At 36.9% G+C, this 23,525-nt stretch overlaps 2 protein-coding genes across 6 annotated transcripts in view; one reads left to right on the plus strand and one right to left on the minus strand.

Moving 5' to 3' along the window:
• The first annotated feature begins 4,736 nt into the window (after positions 1-4,736).
• LOC128014158 (C-C motif chemokine 3) lies at positions 4,737-5,744 on the plus strand. The gene is made up of 3 exons (XM_052597497.1): positions 4,737-4,904; positions 5,271-5,388; positions 5,485-5,744. The coding sequence occupies exons 1-3, from the start codon at positions 4,751-4,753 to the stop codon at positions 5,555-5,557; spliced, it is 345 nt and encodes a 114-aa protein (XP_052453457.1). The 5' UTR covers positions 4,737-4,750; the 3' UTR covers positions 5,558-5,744.
• Positions 5,745-10,024: 4,280 nt separating this feature from the next.
• Positions 10,025-23,525, minus strand: part of LOC128014157 (septin-7) — a 38,603-nt gene continuing 25,102 nt past the window's right edge. For 2 of the 5 annotated variants that reach the window (XM_052597496.1, XM_052597495.1), the window contains exons 11-13: positions 23,310-23,445; positions 23,055-23,200; positions 20,795-22,398 (exon numbers count right to left, since the gene is read on the minus strand). In XM_052597496.1, coding sequence (XP_052453456.1) covers positions 22,359-22,398; positions 23,055-23,200; positions 23,310-23,445 — 322 coding nt within the window. In that variant the 3' untranslated portion in view covers positions 20,795-22,358. The other 3 variants (XR_008183487.1, XR_008183488.1, XR_008183489.1) reach the window with 3 other exon arrangements.

The raw sequence follows: 23,525 nt of genomic DNA on the forward strand, positions 1-23,525 counted from the left end.
GTTAAAGTGCAGATTAACACCTGACCACTCTTGTGGGTTTGCTACTGTTAAAAGAAAAAAATGTAGAAGGGTAAAAACATAACAGGAAGACATTAGTGTGATGTAAGCAACACAGCTACAACAAAATTAAAATAGATAATTGGTGTGCGAATAATCAAGAAATTACAATAATCAGTCCCCCATGTAAAATTCTGCTTAGGGACCCATAAAGGCTTGGGCAGGCCCTGTATACAGCCCACGACTCTCATTTTCATTGCAGGTTATTATAATTGCGGTAGGTGATAATGGGGCCTGATTCATCCAGCACACAGATAGTTTCCCTTCCTCCAACAGTAATTCTTCAGTAATTAATAATAATAATAATAATAATAATAATAAGTTCACTAATTATTATGAAAGTTGTACTTTTGAAAAAAAAAACTATTTTCGATATTGCATTATTTATTTTGAATTAATTTGTTTGTTTAGATGAAAATATACAATAGAAATTGAATGAAAATTAATAACCTATAGTAATGAAGCAATGAATGAATATTTTTATGTGTGTTTGTACAATATATATAACATGTAGCTATACAAGTATTTACACACACATACATATATGTATATATATATACACACACACACACACACACACACACACACACACATATATCTCTCTAAAAACTGTGTGTGTGTGTGTGTATATATATATATATATATATATATATATATATACACACACACACACACACACACACACACATATATCTCTCTAAAAACTGCTTGGTTGAAAACAACCCAATTTGGGTTATTTTGGCAACCCAGCGCTTGGTCAAAAAGGGACGAACCCAACGCTGGGTTATTTTAACCATTTAACCTTTATTATGTTTAACCCAGCATGCCTGGTTGCCTTTTTTATGGTTTAAAATTACCACATTGCTATAGGCTAAAATGAACCCAAATCGAGCTAGGCATTTTAAAATCACTTTTACACACAAAGAATAACTATCAAAGGGTAAATATTTATTAAAAACAAGAGAAAACTGTCAAAAAGTAATGTGCATGTAAGAAGAAATGCAGAAAAGTATGGCATTAACAGCTACAGAGTTTATAAATAAAGGATTGAACATTTGTTGTATATAACTTTTAAGATCAAATTTGACTTTTTTGGGGTACATTTTATATATTGTATAAAAATATACAAAAACACTATTATACAATAATTGTACAATTAGTAATGTTCTTTACAAACTATTCTGGCATGACAGTACACAAATAAACCACAGCATTAACTCTGATATTATAACATTTAACAGACACATGTGTGAATGACTGTGTGAACTCCATACTAAACACAGAACAAGCTTTTAACATTTTGTTTTTACATATTTCATAGTCCATGAATACAGATCATGCATCACTGTCAGTTTTCATGATCTCTTCAGCATAATTGACGTAGTCATGAAAAAGCCCCATGAGCATGTGACATCTTCTACATCATCCAGGGCAGCGTCCTCTTTTAAAACCACTGGTGCATCAGTTAAGGGGAAAGGATGTCCTCTTCTGTGACCAGCATTCATCCCAGTCACCGCCTGTTCTTCATCAGTGGCCTAAAAAGAGAAAAACATTTGAAAAAAGAAAAAATGTAATTAAAATGATCATAATTTACTCTCCTCCATGTTGGTCCAGACCCATACAAACTCTACTAATTTTTGGAACACAAATGGCTAGTCTGGGAGACCAATATTTTATTTTGAACATACATGTACACTATCATATATAAATATCGGAATGGATAATTTCTACAATATTTGTGAGGCTTGAAAATACAGATTATCTAGACTCTCAGTAGATTAATTTAAAATTATGAGAAAATAAAAAATATATTCATTTGTTTTCTAAAGACAGATAAAAGTTGTATAGGTTTGGAATGACATGAGGGCCAGTAAAAGATTTTTGTGTGAACTATTCCTTTAAGAGGGAAGACCAAGATGACTCTCCAAATCAGACAACTTCAAAGTTGGTTTGAGTTCTGCGATGAAAAACACAGACATCAACAGTTTTCAAAAAAAATAACAATGAAATTATGAAGTTTACATTACTTGCCTTCAAACCATCTTTCCCTCTCTTCTGAAGAAGCTGAGTAAACCTCCTCCTCCTCACACAAACAGGCTTCTGTGTAACTTAGTTAACTCCCGGCTCGGGCACAATGAAGACACAAGCTCAACAAGTCTGAAATATTACACGGAAAACATTACTTTTAACAATTACCACTTCAACAGCCTCAAAACGATTAGGCCTATGCTAGTCTTTATTACATAACATCATTTCCTTTAGGAAACGAAGGTACATTCAGTTTAACAACGTTTTTTAGAGTATATATATATCTATATCCTACATCCAAAATTGCTGTGTAATAAATTGCATTTTCACTCTGTACACTGAATTGCACACTGTATAGTGAATGAAGGAAGTGCAAAGATTGAGACCAACATTGCTGTGCACTAAATGGCCACCGCAGAACGGTTGTGAGGTGTAGGTGACAGTTTCAGTGGGGTGTTTTTCTCAGAATAAGGGTGGCCTTGATCTATGTGCCTTTTCCAGTGAACCTAATTGACCTTTCTGCTCTTATGGCAAAAAAAAAAAAAAAGGAAAAGAAACATTTTAACCCAATTCTTTAAGGGGAATTTTGTTCAGCCAAATTAATGTAGATTAAGTGGATGCCTTTGTACTGCAATTATATAAAGAAACTTTTAAATCACTTCAAGCTGAAATCCAGAAAGAATGATTCAATTCTCACAGAAATCTGTGACTAATAAGAGTTTGATCATATTATTTATTACCAGAGTTGGGTATGATGCATTACAGTAATGTGCGTGGACACATTTATAGGGGAGCTCAGATGGGAAAGACTGTACCTCGTGTTGGTTTTTATATAGATTATTTTAACAGTGAATATTTGTTTTCGACATGACTTACTTCATTTAGTAATAGACACTTCAAGAATTCTTTAGATATACTGTATTTCTGTACATTCATTTTAGTGACTTGTTTCAGGAAGATATTCACAGAGACTGAATGCAGAAATCACAACCTATTTGTTTGATTTATTTTACAAAACCAAAAAGAAAAGTTTTGTAGATATTGGGAGTGCAGTCTATAAAAATAATAGTCTACCTGTGCATTTTTTTCAGTCATTATTAAATTAATGAAAGGACGGACTGAGTCTATAGTGTATTTTATAGGTTTTACAACTTGAAAAATAAAGTAAACTTGAAAGTTACTTGAAAGTAATTAGTAATCTAATTACAGTACTTTTAAAATGCTGTAATCATTAATGTAATCAAATTACAATTTTAAAGTAATTAGTAATTTGTAGTGGATTACTTTTTTTAGTAACTTACTATGTATCTCACATCAAAATAAGTCAAACTATATATATATATATATATATATATATATATATATATATATATATACACACACATTTACACATTCTACAGAGTATTTCCATGTGTGCCATTTACTGCAAATGAAAATGAGGGTACAAATTGTACAAAAAACCACATGCCAAAAGCGCTGAACACGAAGATCTTGATCATTATCAGGTTGAGCTAATGTTTTCTGAGATGCATCACCTTCATCTTACAACTTCTCATGACTTTCCATGGTTTCTACAGAAGAATGACTCTGTATTAATGTGCATTTTAGGTAGATCAAGATCAAAAAATGTTGAAACCTCATATGGACATTGGGTGAAATACCAAAACACGGAAATCAATTTATCATGGAAATAAGATCATAAGAGATTCAAAAGATCAGACAGACAAATCTTATATAATGATAATGATTCTTTAAGCAGTTAAGAACACTATATATATATGAGAACAAATTAGATCATATTTGTGGGATCTTGATTAGAATTATTACACATATCAGCTAAATAAGTAAAACTTATGAATGACCTATAGAAAATGTAAATAATTAATCTATAGAATAAATCATCTAAATTTATTGGGATAGCATAATAATAATTATGTTTTAATATTTCAATGTCAAATAATTAATATTTATAATATTTGAATAATTTTATTTCAAATATATCATGTTTTTTTTTAATTATTCAATAGAACATGACAAATAATTACATTAGATTAAATAATACATATGCAATATTTATATAATACATAAATATATTTGAAATATATTTAATTTTTAATTGAACTGAATTTAAATGTAAATATATTTGCATCAGGATTTTCTCATGTTAGGTAATCGGTTAAGTGTTCTTTATGTTCATGAATTATGCATGAAGTTATAACAAAGCATTTCCATTGTGTATTACAACACGTTTCCAATGCCGTTTAAAATTTGCATAATGAAAATCCATGTCAGTGGTCATGTACTTTTTGTCCCTTTGTAAATGCAGACTGTGGAAAGTGAATTTGCCACATGGAATCGATGAATTAGCCCATAGTCCTTCTGTGATTTGGACATAAAGGGTGGTACAAGAGTAAAAAGATCTTTTTTAAATTTCCTGTGATGAGCATCAGCAAAAAATCTGCACTCTCTGAGGATGTTCTGGAAACTTCTGACACCTGTATTTTATCTTCTCACGATCTCTGTTTGCAAAAAGCATAGAAACCCAGTTTAGCAAATATGATTCTCCGTGTGGGCTTTGAAGAAGAGGAGGGGGACTGCAGTACACTTCCTTATCTAACCACAGATCTGAGCTGCTATCTAGCATCACGTCCGAAAGCATTTAAAAATGTGGTGCAGACTCAGGTTGTCTCAGACAACTGAAACAACTCATTACCAAAGCGTGAAGAAGATCGATTTCAAATCTGAAACCATGAGGGCATCATCTATGTGTCTGGTGTTCGGGCTGGTCCTGCTGATGGCATCGACTTCTGAGGCTCAACGTAAGATCTTTTGAAGTACTGTCTTTGCTTCTGACTAAATTGTTATCTATATAAGACATAAACGTACATATAAATTTAAAGTGACTGAAATGGATACAGCCAGGTAACATAATGGAATCTCGTGCATGTTTCATTTTAGCATGTTCAATTAACTTTACAGTATATTCTCCTATAAGCAACAAAACATATATAGAGCTTAAAAGAATGCAGAAACAAACCAATATGCTGATTAACCATGCAGATATGATCCTTCATGGTTCTAGAAAGGATGATGTTCTGAAGGATGAGTAATATCAACTCATATTAAAATGTGACATATTTGATATATGTATATATATATATATATTTTTTTTTTTTTGCCACCAGCAGTTGCCGCTGCAGTTCCGGAGCGTTGTTGCTTCAATTTTATCGACTTCCAAATTCCAGTCACAAAAATTGTTACTGCATTGAGGACAGGTGCAAAATGCCCTTCCCCTGGCATTGTGTAAGTATTTAACTCTGAAATCCATAATTTAGAAAAATATATATAAAACATATTACAAAATAAAAAAAAGAAACTTATATAAACTTTCACCCTCAGGGTTACAACACCAAGAACGGAATTTTGTGTGAATCCAGACGAGGAATGGATTAAGAAAGTAGTGAAGCAATGAATCCGTGAAGCTTAAAACATGTGCACAAAATAATACTGTTATTGCTTTATTCAACAGTCCTTTCCTATCAAATGTTTTTTTTTTCATCTCCCCATAAAAACTGTGAGATACTGAATGTCGAAATGTCTTTTGAATGTCTTTTAATCTTGGCTTAATCTATGCAAATAAATATTAAAATGCAACGAGATTACCTGGTGTCAGACTAATTTGAATGTTCAAAATATGAATTACTAGCATAAATAATGTGAAAGACAGCATGACTGTCATCAGCATAAACCCATTGTTTAATAATGTACCCTTCTAAGAAAATAAAAAGTTAGCCTAACATGAAAAAACTATTGGCAGTTAGCCTAATTAAAATAAAGGCAAACACATATACTCCTACTAATACTTATAAAACATGTTTTACATAATGACAAACATGAAAATATATCATTTGTGATCAATGAAAGATATTTCCCTTTACAGTAGTTTTAGATATAACTCATTTAGGTTGAATAACCAAGCCATTAAGAGGAAACAAACTGCTTTCGGCTCAGCTTAAGAATATGTTTAGAGACATATCTGTATTGCTTTTTGTGTTATAGTGCCCCTATTATGGGTTATGAAAGGTTCATATTTTAGTTTTGGGAGTTCCAAACAACAGATCGATTGCATGCAAGATCAAAAATAAATAAATTAAGTAATTAAATTAAATAATAGGCTACTTTCATTGACTATGTGTGAGGGTGACCGTATTTTAGTTTTTCAAAAAGAGGACAGTAGGGGGCGGGTTTGTGGGTGGGGGCAGGAGACGGATTTTGCCTAACTTTGCATATGGTTGTTTGCGTGTTTTGTTTTTAGAATAAATAAAAATAAAATATGTCAAGAGAATAGGGAAAGTAAAGGTTCTTCACTTTTTAAATACAACAAGTAGTTAGAATAGAAATATAATAGAGCGTGCAGCTGTTAGAGGGTTAGAGAGTTAGAGGGTCAAATGAAGATGAAAGAGATGTATTTTCAGCCGTTTCTTAAAAATGATTAAGGAGTCGGCTGCTTGGAATGAGTCATTCCACCAGGAGGGAACAGTTAATGAAAAATTCCATCAAAATTTTATCACAGGTTGAACACAATTTTTAAAAATACAGATTATATTTTATGCAATAGCCTTTTTGGAAGACAAAAACAAAAACAACAACCTTTAACCCACTTGAAAAAAACTACCCATGTCAACAGTTTAAAAGTATCCCAAGTCTGTAGAAAAAAACAAGGACTTGGCAAGCCTGCATTAAGTGGGATTTAATAAACAGCCAAATCCTGGACTTATTAGGTGTAAAGAAATCCTGGCCAGATATGTCCGGGGAAAAGAGGACGCATGTTAACCCTGTATAATAAACATTTATTTAACCTTACATGCTCTACGACTCCCAAACAATTCCCTCCATGATTGATTTTTCCAAATCCCTCCTTTGCATGAGGCTAATCTGTGGTGATTGGGCCGATTGGTCTCATTTCCATTTCATCAAGCCTGTTTCAATGATTCAGGGTGGACTCTTTCATTTGTGGGAAAATAACTTTATACACGTTGGACATTCAGATTTAAAACTTTGCAGAAAGTTGTCATTCACTTAGAGATGTTAAACACTGCATGGAAGGTAATTTTCAAAAATCCATAATGGGGCACTTTAAAAGGTTCAATTCAACTAGAAGATTTGTTCGTGGTTATAGGCAGTGGTATAATAACTTAGTAATAATAATTTGTTGCATTAATTTTTTTTGGTAGAAGGCCTGTTGCTTTACTTTAGTATTTATATTTCAGCCAACTTTTACTTTTGCTCCACTACATTTCCTAATTAAAATGTATACTTTTACTCCGATACATTTCCCTTGAAGCATATTCGTTACTTAGCCTACTACAAAATAGGTAGAAGCCAGAATAACACGGGCTGCAGGAAAGCAGGTTTGACGAATTAGTGGTCAAACATCTGTGCTGAAGTGCAAACAAATGTGTGCACAACCACGGATGATTCATTTTCAAGTGTGCGGTCAGACCTTATCAAGTAAGCTATATCACCAGATCACTGAGTGCATGCACGTTGATTTATCAGTCTATTTAAACTCAAATTTCCAGACACTCTGAATTGTAGATGACAAAAATGCTTATGCATGCTTTTTATATTTAATACAGTTCACTTCAACAAGGATCACAGCAGTGTTTTGTGTCTCTGAGCAATGGGCGGTGTTTACTGATTGAATGAATGAGATTTTTGAATGAATTGGTTGAATAAATGAGTGTTATGTAGAATAAATGATTCTGTGTTTCACTCATTAACACAGTCAAATGCTTGTTTCTGATTGAATTAGCCATTTGAATAAATCAGTAGAATCTCAATGACTCACAGTCACTTCCTGTCACTTTCTGGCAGTTTTAATTTCACATTTCGACTATTATTAAAATGTTTTACATTTCAGATATCAGTATTCAACCTTTTATGTTAAAAAAACAAGTATTAGGCCTATTTATGCATCTGTAACTGCAGTTTAAATACATCCATGTCCCTTCTGAGATACATAAACTGTGTAAATACATCTAAATGCTATTTCAGACGTATATTCCAGAAACACAGATGAAATACTTCTTATTCTTACCCAAAAATACAAAATGGAAGAAAGTTAAAACTGAACACAATCTTGCTACTCAAGCCATGTATGAACATTAATATATATATTTATTTGCTTCTTTTCCATTTTGCATTGACTTGTGTTTTTACTTTCAATACATGATTTAAAAAAAAAAAAAAAAATACATACTTAAGTACAATAAATATCAGATACTTTAAGACTCTTACTCAAGTAATATTCTAAACGGTGACTTCAACTTCTACCAAATTAATTTTCTGGTAAAATATCTGTACTTTTACTTGAGTATGGCTTTCAGATACTTTATACACCACTGATTGCAGGTCCAGGAAACTCAATAGAGGTGGGCGTTTAAAACCGTGAGCATCAAACCTCAGATCTGAGTTTCTATAACATCACACTGGGGAAATATCTGAATTGTGAAGCAGACTCTAATACACAAAATCTCATCAAAGACTGCAGATCAAATTCAGATCATAAACCATGAGAACGTCTTTTGTTCTGGCGTTCGGACTGGTACTGCTGATGGCCTGGATTTCTGAGAATCAAAGTAAGTTTAAAAGTTATTTACATATTTATAAAGGTGTACACAATTTACAGTAACACAAGGATACCTTTGTTCTGAAGAAATCAATCATATTTGGTATAAAATCTTTTTTTTTGTTTTTTTTTTTTTGTTTAACCACCAGCTCAAGCTTCTCCCGTCTCTGAAAGGTGTTATTTCACGTTCATAAGACTTCCGCAAAAAAATAAATAAAATTGTCACAAAAATGTAAACAAATACTAAATGTGAACTTTTTCCTTCAGGGTTCCAACATCTATAGGCAAATTTTGTGTGAAAGGACCAGGAAACGTTATATCACCTAATCTCCAAAATATATCCCGGCAAACCACACAACCGGAAGAAAACAGATCCTACTCCAAAGACAACCACCTGAAGAAAACGGATCCTACCCTAAAGGCAACAGATCCTACCCCAAAGACGACCGCCCTACCGGAGAAAACAGATCATACCCCAAAGATGACCGCCCTACAGAAGAAAACAGATCCTACACCAAAGAAAACCACCCTACCAGAGAAAACAGACCCTACGCCAAAGACAACTGCCTTACAGAAGAAAGCAGACCCTACACCAAAGACGACCGCTCTACTGAAGAAAACAGACCCTACCCCAAAGAAAACCACCCTACCGAAGAAAACGGACCCTACGCCAAAGAAAACCACTGCCCTTCCGAAGAAAACAGACCCTACGCCAAAGAAAACCACTGCCCTACTGAAGAAAACAGACCCTACGCCAAAGAAAACCAGTGCCCTACCGAAGAAAACAGACCCTATGCCAAAGAAAACCACCCTACCGAAGAAAACAGACCCTACGCCAAAGAAAACCACTGCCCTACCGAAGAAAACAGACCCTACGCCAAAGAAAACCACCCAAATAAAACCGATCCTACCCGTAACAACACATCAAGTAGACATATCCTACCCCCGAAACAGCCGCCGTTATTGCTAATTTTTGTGAGTTCTGTTGTCCAACTAGATCAGAAAATGGGACATTACAATTGTCTAGTGCTACAAAGACCCATAAGAACCTCCAAATACTTTTCTGCTGTTTTCTGAAGGAGCGGAATTGATGTTTTGTTATATTTGTCAAGTATGGTTTTATGCTCATGTTTTTAGTACCGAGACAAAATAAAACATTTAACAACCTCAAAAACAGTGTTGGACCACTGATAATACTGATAAGAAAACATGACAACACGACCAGTATCAGCATAACATCTCATGTTTAATATTGTACAGTTAGGCAGAAAGAATAACAGTTGAAGATATAAACATGTAGAAATATAATCGGAAATTGAAAATTGTTTACATATACAAACAACAATAATAAGAAAACAAACATGTCTAGAGCCATGTTCAGGTCTACCGTTAAAAAGAAAAAGTGATGAGTGGTTAAAGGAATTTTTTTTAAATTCTTTTTCCCAGAATACTGTTCTACTAAAACCTTAAACGAAACGTACTTCAGAGCGTCTGTGTGGATTAGCATTCCACGACAGGAAGAACGGAGTGTTTTCGAACTTGCATATCGACAAACCTGCAAAATATATAATAGTGTGTGATCACATGAGGCATACAGGGACTCTTTATTGTCCTTTGCATCGAGAGTTTTGTGCACGTTGCTGTCTATGTTTGGCATGTGTTAGACCTGGAGCCTGCGTGTTATAACTCTAAACTATCCAACGGAAACAAAAGAGCTCTCCCGTTCTCATTTCTATTTCGAATGTAAAGCGGGTTTATTATAAAGGGTAATCTGAGTAAGTATGGCTAAAATAACATCTGTTTAGATATACTGAACTCACTCAGGTTAAAACTGACCATCAAGCCCTGATCTTGGACCAGCCATAACAACTAAAAATCCAAGTCCCAACTATTAAAATGAAACAAACTGGTCTCAGATCAGTTTAGGAATAGGTTGAGGGACATCTGACATAATCGGTTCACAATAAAAAACTAAACTAAACAAAACGGGCAGAAACAGTCTGCAATTTTAAGGCAGAATGTTCGAGCAACATCCTATAATGTTATTGTAATTATTTTATATCCACCCATATCAAAAAATGACTATTGTTATTATTTATGTTGACAATCATGCCATTTTGTATTACACCATCTATGGTAGGGACACAATTATCTACGTACACAGCCAGGAAATGGATTTTAAAAACATGGAAAACTGTTATTGTCATAATTTAGCTGTGCAATAATGTTAAAACAAGTCTTTAAATGTTTATGACCCCAAAGAAACACACAAGTCACACACACTAGCTGAAATCAAAGACCATAAACCATCTATCCTTAGCGTTGCTTTTCAACACATGCATGCTTAGCTCTGTAAAAACTCGTTGCACTTGCTTCCGTCCGTCTGAGTCATCCTCCATCACACCCATCCAAACCTACCACGAGACCTTCTTCACACTAAGATGTGTTGAAAATGTCAGAAATGAGCCCTAACATTAAGTATTGTGACAATTTTTTTACTATTTAAAATATCTGAATATATTTTAAAATGTAATTTATTCATGTGATCAAAGCTGTATTTTCAGCATAATTACTCCAGTCTTCAGTGTCACATGATCCTTCAGAAATCATTCTAATATTCTGATTATCAATATTTGAAAGAGATGAGTACACTCTCACATCCACATTTTCACACATGCATCCTCACACACACACTCTCTCTCAAACGCATCCTCACACTTATATAATCTCAGATACACACACTCTCACAAGTTTCCTCACTCATACACACACTCTCACATCCATACTCGCGCGCACGCACGCACGCACGCACGCACACACACACACACACACACACACGCATCCTCACACACTCTTAGAGACACTCTCACACGCATCTTCACACACAGTTACACACTCTAACATAGACAGTTACACATGCATCCTCACACACACTCAAACACACACACACACACACGTTTGTTTTTGTGAAAAGTGGGGACATCCCATAGGCGTAATGGTTTTTATAATGTAGGAACTGTATGTTCTATCGCGCTTCACCAACCCTACCCCTAACCCTAACCCTAACCCTCAAAGGAAACTTTGTGCATTTTTACTTTCTCAAAAAAACCTCATTCTGTATGATATATAAGTGTTTTGAAAAATGGGGACATGGGTTATGTCCTCATAAGTCACCCTCTCCTTGTAATACCTGTGTCATACCCATGTCATTACACAGAGTTGTGTCCTGATATGTCACAAAAACATGCCCACACACACACACACACACATTCTAATACAAACATCCACACACTCTCACATAGACAGTTACACATGCATCCTCACACACTTTCATACACACACACTCTCACACGCATCTTCACACACACAGTTACACACTTTCACATACTCTTACAAATGCATCCTTACACTCACACACTCTCACATACACATTCTCACACACTCATCCTCACACACACACCCACACACACACACCCCTCACACACATTCTAATACAAACATCCACACACTCTAACATAGACAGTTACACATGCATCCTCACACACACACACACGCACACTACTAACACACTCTCACACGCATCTTCACACACACAGTTACACACTTTCACACACTCTTACAAATGTATCCTTACACTCACACACTCTCACATACACAATCTCAGACACACATCCTCACACACACACACACACACACACACTCTAATACAAACATCCACACACTCTCACATAGACAGTAACACATGCATCCTCACACACTCTCATACAAACACACTCTGACACGCATCTTCACACACACAGTTACACACTTGCACATACTCTTACAAATGCATCCTTACACTCACACACTCTCACATACAAATTTTCTCACAGACACACACACTCTCACACACACACATCCTTATACAAACATCCACACACTCTCACATAGACAGTCACACATGCATCCTCACACACACTCTCACACACATCCCTACACACGCTTCTAGGGCTGCATGATTAATCACATGTGTTTTTCAGGCGTGTCTCATCAGTAAAGCCGGTCCAGTGATTAGTAGTAAATATCCATCACCTGTTTTCAAATCGAACAAAATTGAATACAGAGAGCTGTAGTTCACTGATAAGCTACGCAATATCCTGTTCATAATCAAATGAGATTCATCTGCAAACGCATCAGACAACCACATGTGATTAATCGTGCAGTCCTACATGTATCCTCACACAACACACTCTCTTACACTGTCACAACCTTCTTAGTCTGCCTCACACACAACAACCTCTCACATACTACTTTATAGCAAACATCCACCACAAGCATGTCCATTACAACTTCTTATTGTTCTGCTTTTATTTAACGGTATTTTTCCGGCACCCCAGCTGCCAGAATTTTACTGTTTTTTTTACAGGATTTTTTTTTTTTTACAGTGTATTTAACCTTACATGCTCTACGACTCCCAAACAATTCCCTCCATGATTGATTTTTCCAAATCCCTCCTTTGCATGAGGCTAATCTGTGGTGATTGGGCCGATTGGTCTCATTTCCATTTCATCAAGCCTGTTTCAATGATTCAGGGTGGACTCTTTCATTTGTGGGAAAATAACTTTATACACGGTGGACATTCAGATTTAAAACTTTGCAGGAAGTTTTCATTCACTTAGAGCTGTTACACACTGCATGGAAGGTAATTTTCAAAAATCCATAATGGGGCACTTTAAATGGTTACATTCAACTAGATGATTTGTTCGTGGTTATAGGCAGTAGTGTAATAACTTAGTGATAATAATTTGTTGCATTAATTATTTTTTGGTAGTAGGCCTATTGCTTTACTTGAGTGTTTATATTTCAGCCAACCTTTACTTTTTCTTCACTACATTTCCTAATTAAAATGGATACTTTTACTCCGATACATTTCCCTTGAAGAATATTTGTTTCTTAGCCTACTACAAAATAGGTAGAAGCCAGAATAACACGGGCTGCAGGAAAGCAGGTTTGACGAATTAGTGGTCAAACATCTGTGCTGAAGTGCAAACAAATGTGTGCACAACCACGGATGATTCATTTTCAAGTGTGCGGTCAGACCTTATCAAGTAAGCTATATCACCAGATCACTGAGTGCATGCACGTTGATTTATCAGTCTATTTAAACTCAAATTTCCAGACACTCTGAATTGTATATGGCAAAAATGCTTATGCATGCTTTTTATATTTAATACAGTTCACTTCAACAAGGATCACAGCAGTGTTTTGTGTCTCTGAGCAATGGGCGGTGTTTACTGATTGAATGAATGAGATTTTTGAATGAATTGGTTGAATAAATGAGTGTTATGTAGATTAATTTATTCTGTGTTTCACTAATTAACTAATTTTCAAATGCTTGTTTTTGATTGAATTAGCCGTTTGAATAAATCAGTAGAATCTCAATGACTCACAGTCACTTCCTGTCACTTTCTGGCAGTTTTAATTTCACATTTTGACTATTTTTAAAATGTTTTACATTTCAGATATCAGTATTCAACCTTTTATGTTAAAAAAACAAGTATTAGGCCTATTTATGCATCTGTAACTGCAGTTTAAATACATCCATGTCCCCTCTGAGATACATAAACTGTGTAAATACATCTAAATGCTATTTCAGACGTATATTCCAGAAAGACAGATGAAATACTTCTTATTCTTACCCAAAAATACAAAATGGAAGAAAGTTAAAACTGAACACAATCTTGCTACTCAAGCTGTGTATGAACATATATATATATATATATGCTTCTTTTCCATTTTGCATTGACTTGTACTTTTACTTTCAACACTTTTCGTACTTAAGTACAATAAATATCACATACTTAAAGACTTTTACTCAAGTAAAAATTCTAAATGGTGTATTCAACTTCTACCAAAATAATTTTCTGGTAAAATATCTGTACTTTTACTTGAGTATGGCTTTCAGATACTTTATACACCACTGATTGCAGGTCCAGGAAACGCAGTAGTGTTGGGCGTTTAAACCGTGAGCATCAAACCTCAGATCTGAGTTTCTATAACATCACACTGGGGAAATATTTTAAGTGTGCAGCAGACTCTACTACACAAATTTTTCTTCAAAATTTCATCAAAGACTGCAGATCAAATTCAGATCATAATCCATGAGAATGTCTTGTGTTCTGGCGTTTGGACTGGTACTGCTGATGACCTGGACTTCTGAGAATCAAAGTAAGTTTAAAAGAGTTATTTACATATTTATAAAGGTGTACACAATTTACAGTAACACAAGGATACCTTTGTTCTGCAGAGAAATCAATCATATTTAGTATAAAATATGTTGTTGTTTATTTTAACCAACAGCTCAAGCTTCTCCCGTCTCTGAAAGGTGTTATTTCATGTTCATAGATTTGTACATACAGCAAATATATATATATTTATTTATTTACCAAATACTAAATGTAAACTTTCTCCTTCAGGGTTTCAACATCTATAGGCAAATTTTGTGTGAAAGGACCAGGAAACGTTATATCACCTAATCTCCAAAATATATCCCGGCAAACCAAACAACTGGAAGAAAACAGATCCTACTCCAAAGACAACCACCTGAAGAAAACGGATCCTACCCTAAAGGCAACAGATCCTACCCCAAAGACGACCGCCCTACCGGAGAAAACAGATCATACCCCAAAGACGACCGCCCTACAGAAGAAAACAGATCCTAGACCAAAGAAAACCACGGCCCTACCGAAGAAAACCGACCCTACACCAAAGACAACTGCCCTACCAAAGAAAACAGACCCTACACCAAAGACAACTGCCCTACCAAAGAAAACATACCCTACGCCAAAGAAAACCACTGCCCTACCGAAGAAAACAGATCCTACACCAAAGAAAACCACCCTACCCAAGAAAACAGACCCTACGCCAAAGAAATACACTGCCCTTCCGAAGAAAACAGACCCTACGCCAAAGAAAACCACTGCCCTACCGAAGAAAACAGACCCTACACCAAAGAAAACCACCCAAAGAAAACCGATCCTACCCGTAATAACACGCAAAGAAGACATATCCTACCCCCGAAACAATTATTGCTAATTTTTGTGAGTTCTGTTGTCCAACTAGATCAGAGAATGGGTCATTACAATTGTGAAGTGCTACAAAGACCCATAAGAACCTTCAAATACTGTCCTTTTGTTTTCTGAAGGAGTAGAGTTGTTGTTTTGTTATATTTGTCAAGTATGGTTTTATGCTCTTGTTTTTAGTACAGAGACAAAATAAAACATTTATCAACCCCAAAAACAGTGTTGGACCACTGATAATACTGATAAGAAAACATGACAACACGACCAGTATCAGCATAACATCTCATGTTTAATATTGTACAGTTAGGCAGAAAGAATAACAGTTGAAGATATAAGCATGTAGAAATATAATCGGAAATTGAAAATTGTATACATATACAAACAACAATAAGGAAACAAACATGTCTAGAGCCATGTTCGGGTCTACCGTTAAAAAAAAAGAAGTGATGAGTGGTTAAAGAAAAGGTTTTTTTTCCCTTTTCCCATAATACTGTTCTACTAAAACCTTAAACGAAACTTACTTCAGAGCGTCTGTGTGGATTAGCATTCCACGACAGGAAGAACGGAGTGTTTTCGAACTGGCATATTGAAAAACCTGCAAAATATATAATAGTGTGTGATCACATGAGGCATACAGGGGACTCTTTATTGTCCTTTGCATCGAGAGTTTTGTGCAAGTTGCTGTCTATATACACTGTTTGGCATGTGTTAGACCTGGAGCCTGCGTGTTATAACTCTGAACCAGTAGGCAGTATACACTGTGTATTGGGCAGTAAGCAGTAAGCAAGTGTGCCATTTCGAACACAGCCCTTGTTTCTGAACGAATTAGTCGTTTGAATGAATCGGTTGAATCTCAATTACTCACAGTCACTTGCTGTCACTTACTGGCGGTTTTAATTTCACATTTCGGCAATTTTTTTCATATTTTTTATTATTTCAGAAAACAGTTTTCAAATTGTTTGTCAAAAACGAAATATTAAGCCTATTCATGCATCTGTAACATGTCCCCTCTAAGATAAAAAAAACTGTGTCTAAATGCTATTTCAGACATTTCAAAAATGTTTTCTTATGTTGGAATGAAAGACACTTAGTACCAGATGAAGTGCTTGTTATTCTTACCCGAAAATCCAAAATGGAAAAACACAATCTTGCTACTCAAGTGTTGTATGAACACACACACACACATATATATTCCATTTTGCATTTACTTGTACTTTTACTTTCAATGATTAAGAATGTTTAAGATAAATATATATATATATATATATATATACTTTTCATACTTAAGTACAATAAATATCACATACTTTAAGACTCTTACTCAAGTAATATTCTAAACGGTGACTTCAACTTCTACCAAAGTAATTTTCTGGGAAAATATCTGTACTTTTACTTGAGTATGGCTTTCAGATACTTTATACACCACTGGTTGCAGGTCCAGGAAATGCAGTAGTGTCGGGCGTTTAAAACCGTGAGCATCAAACCTCAGATCTGAATTTCTATAACATCACACTGGGGAAATATCTGAATTGTGAAGCAGACTCTAATACACAAAATCTCATCAAAGACTGCAGATGAAATTCAGATCATAAACCATGAGAACGTCTTTTGTTCTGGCCTTCGGACTGGTACTGCTGATGGCCTGGATTTCTGAGAATCAAAGTAAGTTTAAAAGTTATTTACATATTTATAAAAGTGTACACAATTTACAGTAACACAAGGATAGCATTGTTCTGCCGAGAAATCAATCATATTCAGTATAAAGTCTGTTGTTTTTTTGTTTAAACAACAGCTCAAGCATCTCCAGTCTCTGAAAGGTGACATTTCATGTTCATAGACTTTTTTATTTTTATTTTGTGACAAAATATGGTTTAAAAAAAAATATATATACACATAGATATATACTTTTTACCATATTTTGTCACAAAAGTTTTAACAAATAGTAAATGTGAAACTTTTCCTTCAGGGTTTCAACATCTATAGGCAAATTTAGTCACGTTCAGTGATACAGAAAACACAGGAGAGATCCAAGTGCAGGTAAGAGGTTTATTGAGGGGCAATCCAAAAGGGTAAACAGTCCAGGCAGGGTCAAAACCAGAATATCCAATAAACATAAAAAACAAAACAAGAACACACGGCAAGAGCAGACTATGGAAAGTATCACACATAAGACAAGGACTCCGTGACACAGACTCAGACAGACCGGGTATAAATACACAGAAGGATGATGAGGGAACTGGAGACAGGTGGGGAACAATCAATTAACTCAAACAAGGAGGAAGGTGACCAAATAAGGGAACAGTAAGTGATAAGGTGACAGACACCGTGGAAAAGGAGGACACCTAGTGGAACGCCAGGGAACACAACCCAGACACTGTGACAGTACCCCCCCTCTACGGAGCGGCTCCCAGACGCTCCACGACAGACACAAAACAGAGACCAGGAGGGAGGCAGACAGGTGGAGGCTCAGGGGGAGGGACGGAGGGCCAGAAAAGAAAAACATGGGGAACAGACACCAGAATGTAAACACAAAACAGGGAGACCAGGAGGGAGGAGGACCGGAGGAGGTTCAGGGGGAGGGACAGAGGGCCAGACTAACCGAGGGAAACAGGGACAGGAGTGAACACACAAAACAAACAAACAACAACATGAAGCCCCCCCAGGGCGGCGCGGAAGACCACCACAACCGTGTGGTCAGAGCGGAAGCCCCCCAGGGCGGAGCGGAAGACCACCACGTCCTCGTGGTCGATGCCGGAGTCCCCCAGGGCGGAGCGGATGACCACCACGTCCTCGTGGTCGACGTCGGAGTCCCCCAAGGCGGAGCGGATGACCACCACGTCCCTGTGGTTGACGCAGGAGTCCCCCAGGGCGGAGCAGAAGACCACCACAACCGTGTGGTCCGGGCGGAAGCCTCCCAGGGCGGAGCAGAAGACCACCACACCCCTGTGGTTGAGGCCGGAGTCTCCCAGAGCAGAAGACCACCACAGCTGTGTGGTCAAGGCGGAAGCCCTCCAGGGCGGATCAGACCTCCGTGCGGCCGGACCAGCCGAACGGTGAAGCTCTGGTAATCCCTTGGTGTTCTTACTGGACTCCAGAAGATCGGCGCTGGCCTGACTCTGCTCGCGAAGATCATTGATGACTGGCACTTGTTCATGAAGATCACCGGTGACTTGACTCTGTCCTTGAAGGGTCACCGGACTGTCCTTGAAGGGTCACCGGTGACTTGACTCTGTCCTTGAAGGGTCACCGGTGACTTGACTCTGTCCTTGAAGGGTCACCGGTGACTTGACTCTGTCCTTGAAGGGTCACCGGTGACTTGACTCTGTCCTTGAAGGGTCACCGGTGACTTGACTCTGTCCTTGAAGGGTCACCGGTGACTTGACTCTGTCCTTGGAGGGTCACCGGTGACTTGGCCCTGGCTCTGGAGGGTCCACTGGAACCTGACTCGGCTCTGGAGGGTCCACTGGAACCTGACTCGACTCTGTAGGGTCCACTGGAACCTGACTCGACTCTGGAGGGTCCACTGGAACCTGACTCGACTCTGGAGGGTCCACTGTGACTGTCATCCTGTGCAGCGGCGCTGGGCAAGCAGCCATCTTGGGCCATGACTCTGGACAGGGAGCCCTCAAACTGATTGCTTCTCTCCCGCTCGGTGGCTGGGGAAGAAGCGTCAACCGACATACCGCTGGATCTCAGGGTGACTGAGTCCTTCTGTGACGTTCGGTGATACAGGAAACACAGGAGAGATCCAAGTTCAGGTAAGAGGTTTATTGAGGGGCAATCCAAAAGGGTAAACAGTCCAGGCAGGGTCAAAACCAGAATATCCTATAAACATAAAAGACAAGACAAGACAAGACAAGACTATGGAAAGTATCTGACATAAGACAAGGACTCCGTGACTCAGACTCAGACAGACCGGGTATAAATACACAGAAGGATGATGAGGGAACTGGAGACAGGTGGGGAACAATCAATTAACTCAAACAAGGAGGAAGGTGACCAAATAAGGGAACAGACACTGTGGAAAAGGAGGACACCTATTGGAAACCCAGGGAACCCAACCCAGACACTGTGACAAATTTTGTGTGCAACTAGACAGTGCTCAGAGAAATAGAGAAACGTGAGCTTTATCACTGAAAATGCAGCATTTGTATCCAAAATAACGTTTAATATTCAGAACCATTTCCTTCTAACTAGTTCCATTTTTGTTTTGTTTCATTGCTGACAGAGATAATGTGACAGTATTGGCAAAATATCCAAATCTCCAAAATATATCCTGGCAAACCACCCAACCAGCCCTCTGCCAACACCCATGTCAGCCAATAACCACCAACAAGCACCCTACCGAAGAAAACAGATCTGACCCCAAAGACGACCGCCCTACTGAAGAAAACAGATCTGACCCCAAAGACGACCGCCCTACCGAAGAAAACAGATCTGACCCCAAAGAAGACCGCCCAACCGAAGAAAACAGATCCGACCCCAAATACGACCACCCTACCGAAGAAAACAGATCCGACCCCAAAGACGACCGCCCTACCGAAGAAAACAGATCTGACCCCAAAGAAGACCGCCCAACCGAAGAAAACAGATCCGGCCCCAAAGAAGACCGCCCAACCGAAGAAAACAGATCCGACCCCAAAGACGACCACCCTACCTAAGAAAACAGATCCGACCACAAAGACGTCCGCCCCAATGAAGAAAACGGACCCCAAAGCCCCCCAGAGCCACACTCCCAAACAAGTCATCAATAGAAGGGTGTTTTTGTAAGTTCTGTTCTCCAAGTACGGTTCTAGATCAGAAAATGGTTCATTATAAGTGTGAAGTGTTACAAAGAACTGTAAGAACCTTCTGCTGTTTTCTGAAGGAGTAGAGTTGTTGTTGTTATATTTGTCAAGTATGTTTTTATGCTCACGTTTTTATTATCAAGAAAAAATAAAACATACATTTAACAACCTCAAAAACAGTGTTGGACCACTGAGAGTACTGATAAGAAAACATGACAACACGACCAGTATCAGCATAACATCTCATGTTTAATATTGTACAGTTAGGCAGAAAGAATAACAGTTGAAGATATAAACATGAAACAGAAATTTGTATACATATACAAACAACAATAATAAGAAAACAAACATGTCTAGAGCCATGTTCAGGTCTACCGTTAAAAAGAAAAAGTGATGAGTGGTTAAAGGAAATTTTTTTTTAATTATTTTTCCCAGAATACTGTTCTACTAAAACCTTAAACGAAACGTACTTCAGAGCGTCTGTGTGGATTAGCATTCCACGACAGGAAGAACGGAGTGTTTTCGAACTTGCATATTGACAAACCTGCAAAATATATAATAGTGTGTGATCACATGAGGCATACAGGGACTCTTTATTGTCCTTTGCATCGAGAGTTTTGTGCACGTTGCTGTCTATGTTTGGCATGTGTTAGACCTGGAGCCTGCGTGTTATAACTCTAAACTATCCAACGGTAACAAAAGAGCTCTCCCGTTCTCATTTCTATTTGGAATGTAAAGCGGGTTTATTATAAAGGGTAATCTGAGTAAGTATGGCTAAAATAAAATCTGTTTAGATATACTGAACTCACTCAGGTTAAAAACTGACCATCAAGCCCTGATCTTGGACCAGCCATAACAACTAAAAATCCAAGTCCCAACTATTAAAATGAAACAAACTGGTCTCAGATCAGTTTAGGAATAGGTTGAGGGACATCTGACATAATCGGTTGACAATAAAAAATAGAATAAAACAAAATTAGGAGAAACAGTCTGCAATTTTAAGGCAGAATGTTCAAGCAACATCCTATAATGTTATTGTAATTATTTTATATCCACCCATATCAAAAAATGACTATTGTTATTATTTATGTTGACAATCATGCCATTTTGTATTACACTATCTATGGTAGGGACACAATTATCTACGTACACAGCCAGGAAATGGATTTTAAAAACATGGAAAACTGTTATTGTCATAATTTAGCTGTGCAATAATGTTAAAACAAGTCTTTAAATGTTTATGACCCCAAAGAAACACACAAGTCACACACACTAGCTGAAATCAAAGACCATAAACCATCTATCCTTAGCGTTGCTTTTCAACACATGCATGCTTAGCTCTGTAAAAACTTGTTGCACTTGCTTCCGTCCGTCTGAATCATCCTCCATCACACCCATCCAAACCTACCACGAGACCTTCTTCACACTAAGATGTGTTGAAAATGTCAGAAATGATCCCTAACGTTAAGTATTGTTTGTAATAACCAGAATATAAGGTTTCAAAGGAATGTTGGTCAATATTCTCATTCTAATCGAAAGGTTGAGAACATGCACTTGACATACTGGGCATGTGGTATAATGTTATAGTCATCCAGAAGAGGGCAGTACATTTGTGTGTAGATGTGACTATAAAAATAGCCTATATTTTCATAGCTTTCATTCATGCAATGGAATGAGCAGTAAAGTGTACCATAGCACTCTTGCGTGTGTTTCTTATGGGGTCATAGCACATTACAGCCTCAGAAGAGATGCAAGGAGTTTCTGGTTTTATAAGGAATGGAGCTTCATGATGCCTTAAAAGATTTTTCCTTTTTTCTTGTTCTTTTCCATAGTCCTGAAAAACACAAAAAGACAAAAACATTGGTCAATAAATTAAATAAAATAGTACATTTTTAGTTATAGATGCTGAAATGTAATTATTAATATTTTCACATTACTTAATTTTTTTTTTAAACAAGAATACTTTTCTTTTTATGCCATCACTCTAATGCTTTGCAGAAATATACACTACTATTTACAAGTTTAGAGTTTTAAAGAAATAAATGCTTTATCAAAAGCGACAGTAAAGACATCTATAATGTTACAAAAATAGATATTTTAAATAATTGCTGTTCTTTTGAACTTTTTGAAAAATCCTGAAAAGCAAAAACATACAGACCACAAACTTTTGAATGGTAGTTTCATGCAAAAACTGAAAGTTTATTAAGACATAATCCATAATATGCAGACTGTCTTGAATATCTCTTAGGGAATTTATTAAACCATACCTGTAATTAAAATAACATTGTTTAAAAAAAGGTATTCATTCATTTTAAATACACTAAAATCACTATATTAATTTTGTATTACACTTTGTTTTTGAATGAAAAAATTCTGAATTCGGATGTAGGCGACATATGGGACAGTCAGCTTGCTTGAATTTACTGCATGAGTGCTGTATTTATGAAAACAAAACATAAAAATCATTTACTGCATAATTAAGAGTCTCACTTTGATGCATCAAGTTTCTGCTGCTCCAGGATGCGTTGCTGCGCCTCCCAGTTGGCTTTTTCATCCTCAAACTGGCGCCTCTTCTCCTCGAGCTCTTTATACTGAGCTTCTAGATTCTTCTTCATCTGTTCGTGACGCCGCTCCAACTGCATCAAAGATGCCCAAAGATATTTGTGATATTAGTCATGACAAACAGAGTGCAACGGGGAAAAATGTGGAAATGGAAACCAAACGCAAGCGTCCTCACATACACACCTCTGCTTCAGAGTCCTTCAGTTTTTGCTTCTTTTCTTTGACCTTCATCTCAAAGACCTGCTCCATCTCCGTCTCCATCTTCTTCATCTTCATCACATGCTCCCTCCTCTCCTCCTCCATCTGGGCCAGGGGACTCCTACAAGAGAGACATCACAACAAATTTAGCATTACGTAACTTGTCTAACCATTAGATTCTCTGCAGTGAATGGGTGCCGT

The sequence above is a fragment of the Carassius gibelio genome, chromosome B25, assembly GCF_023724105.1.
Source record: "Carassius gibelio isolate Cgi1373 ecotype wild population from Czech Republic chromosome B25, carGib1.2-hapl.c, whole genome shotgun sequence".
Classification (NCBI taxonomy): domain Eukaryota; kingdom Metazoa; phylum Chordata; class Actinopteri; order Cypriniformes; family Cyprinidae; genus Carassius; species Carassius gibelio.

Coding starts and splice junctions, on each gene's coding strand:
- LOC128014158 (XM_052597497.1), top strand. CDS start 4,751: ATGTGGTGCAGACTCAGGTTGTCTCAGACAACTGAAACAACTCATTAC. Junction 4,905..5,270: donor ATCGACTTCTGAGGCTCAAC/GTAAGATCTTTT, acceptor TTTTGCCACCAG/CAGTTGCCGCTGCAGTTCCG. Junction 5,389..5,484: donor TGCCCTTCCCCTGGCATTGT/GTAAGTATTTAA, acceptor TTTCACCCTCAG/GGTTACAACACCAAGAACGG.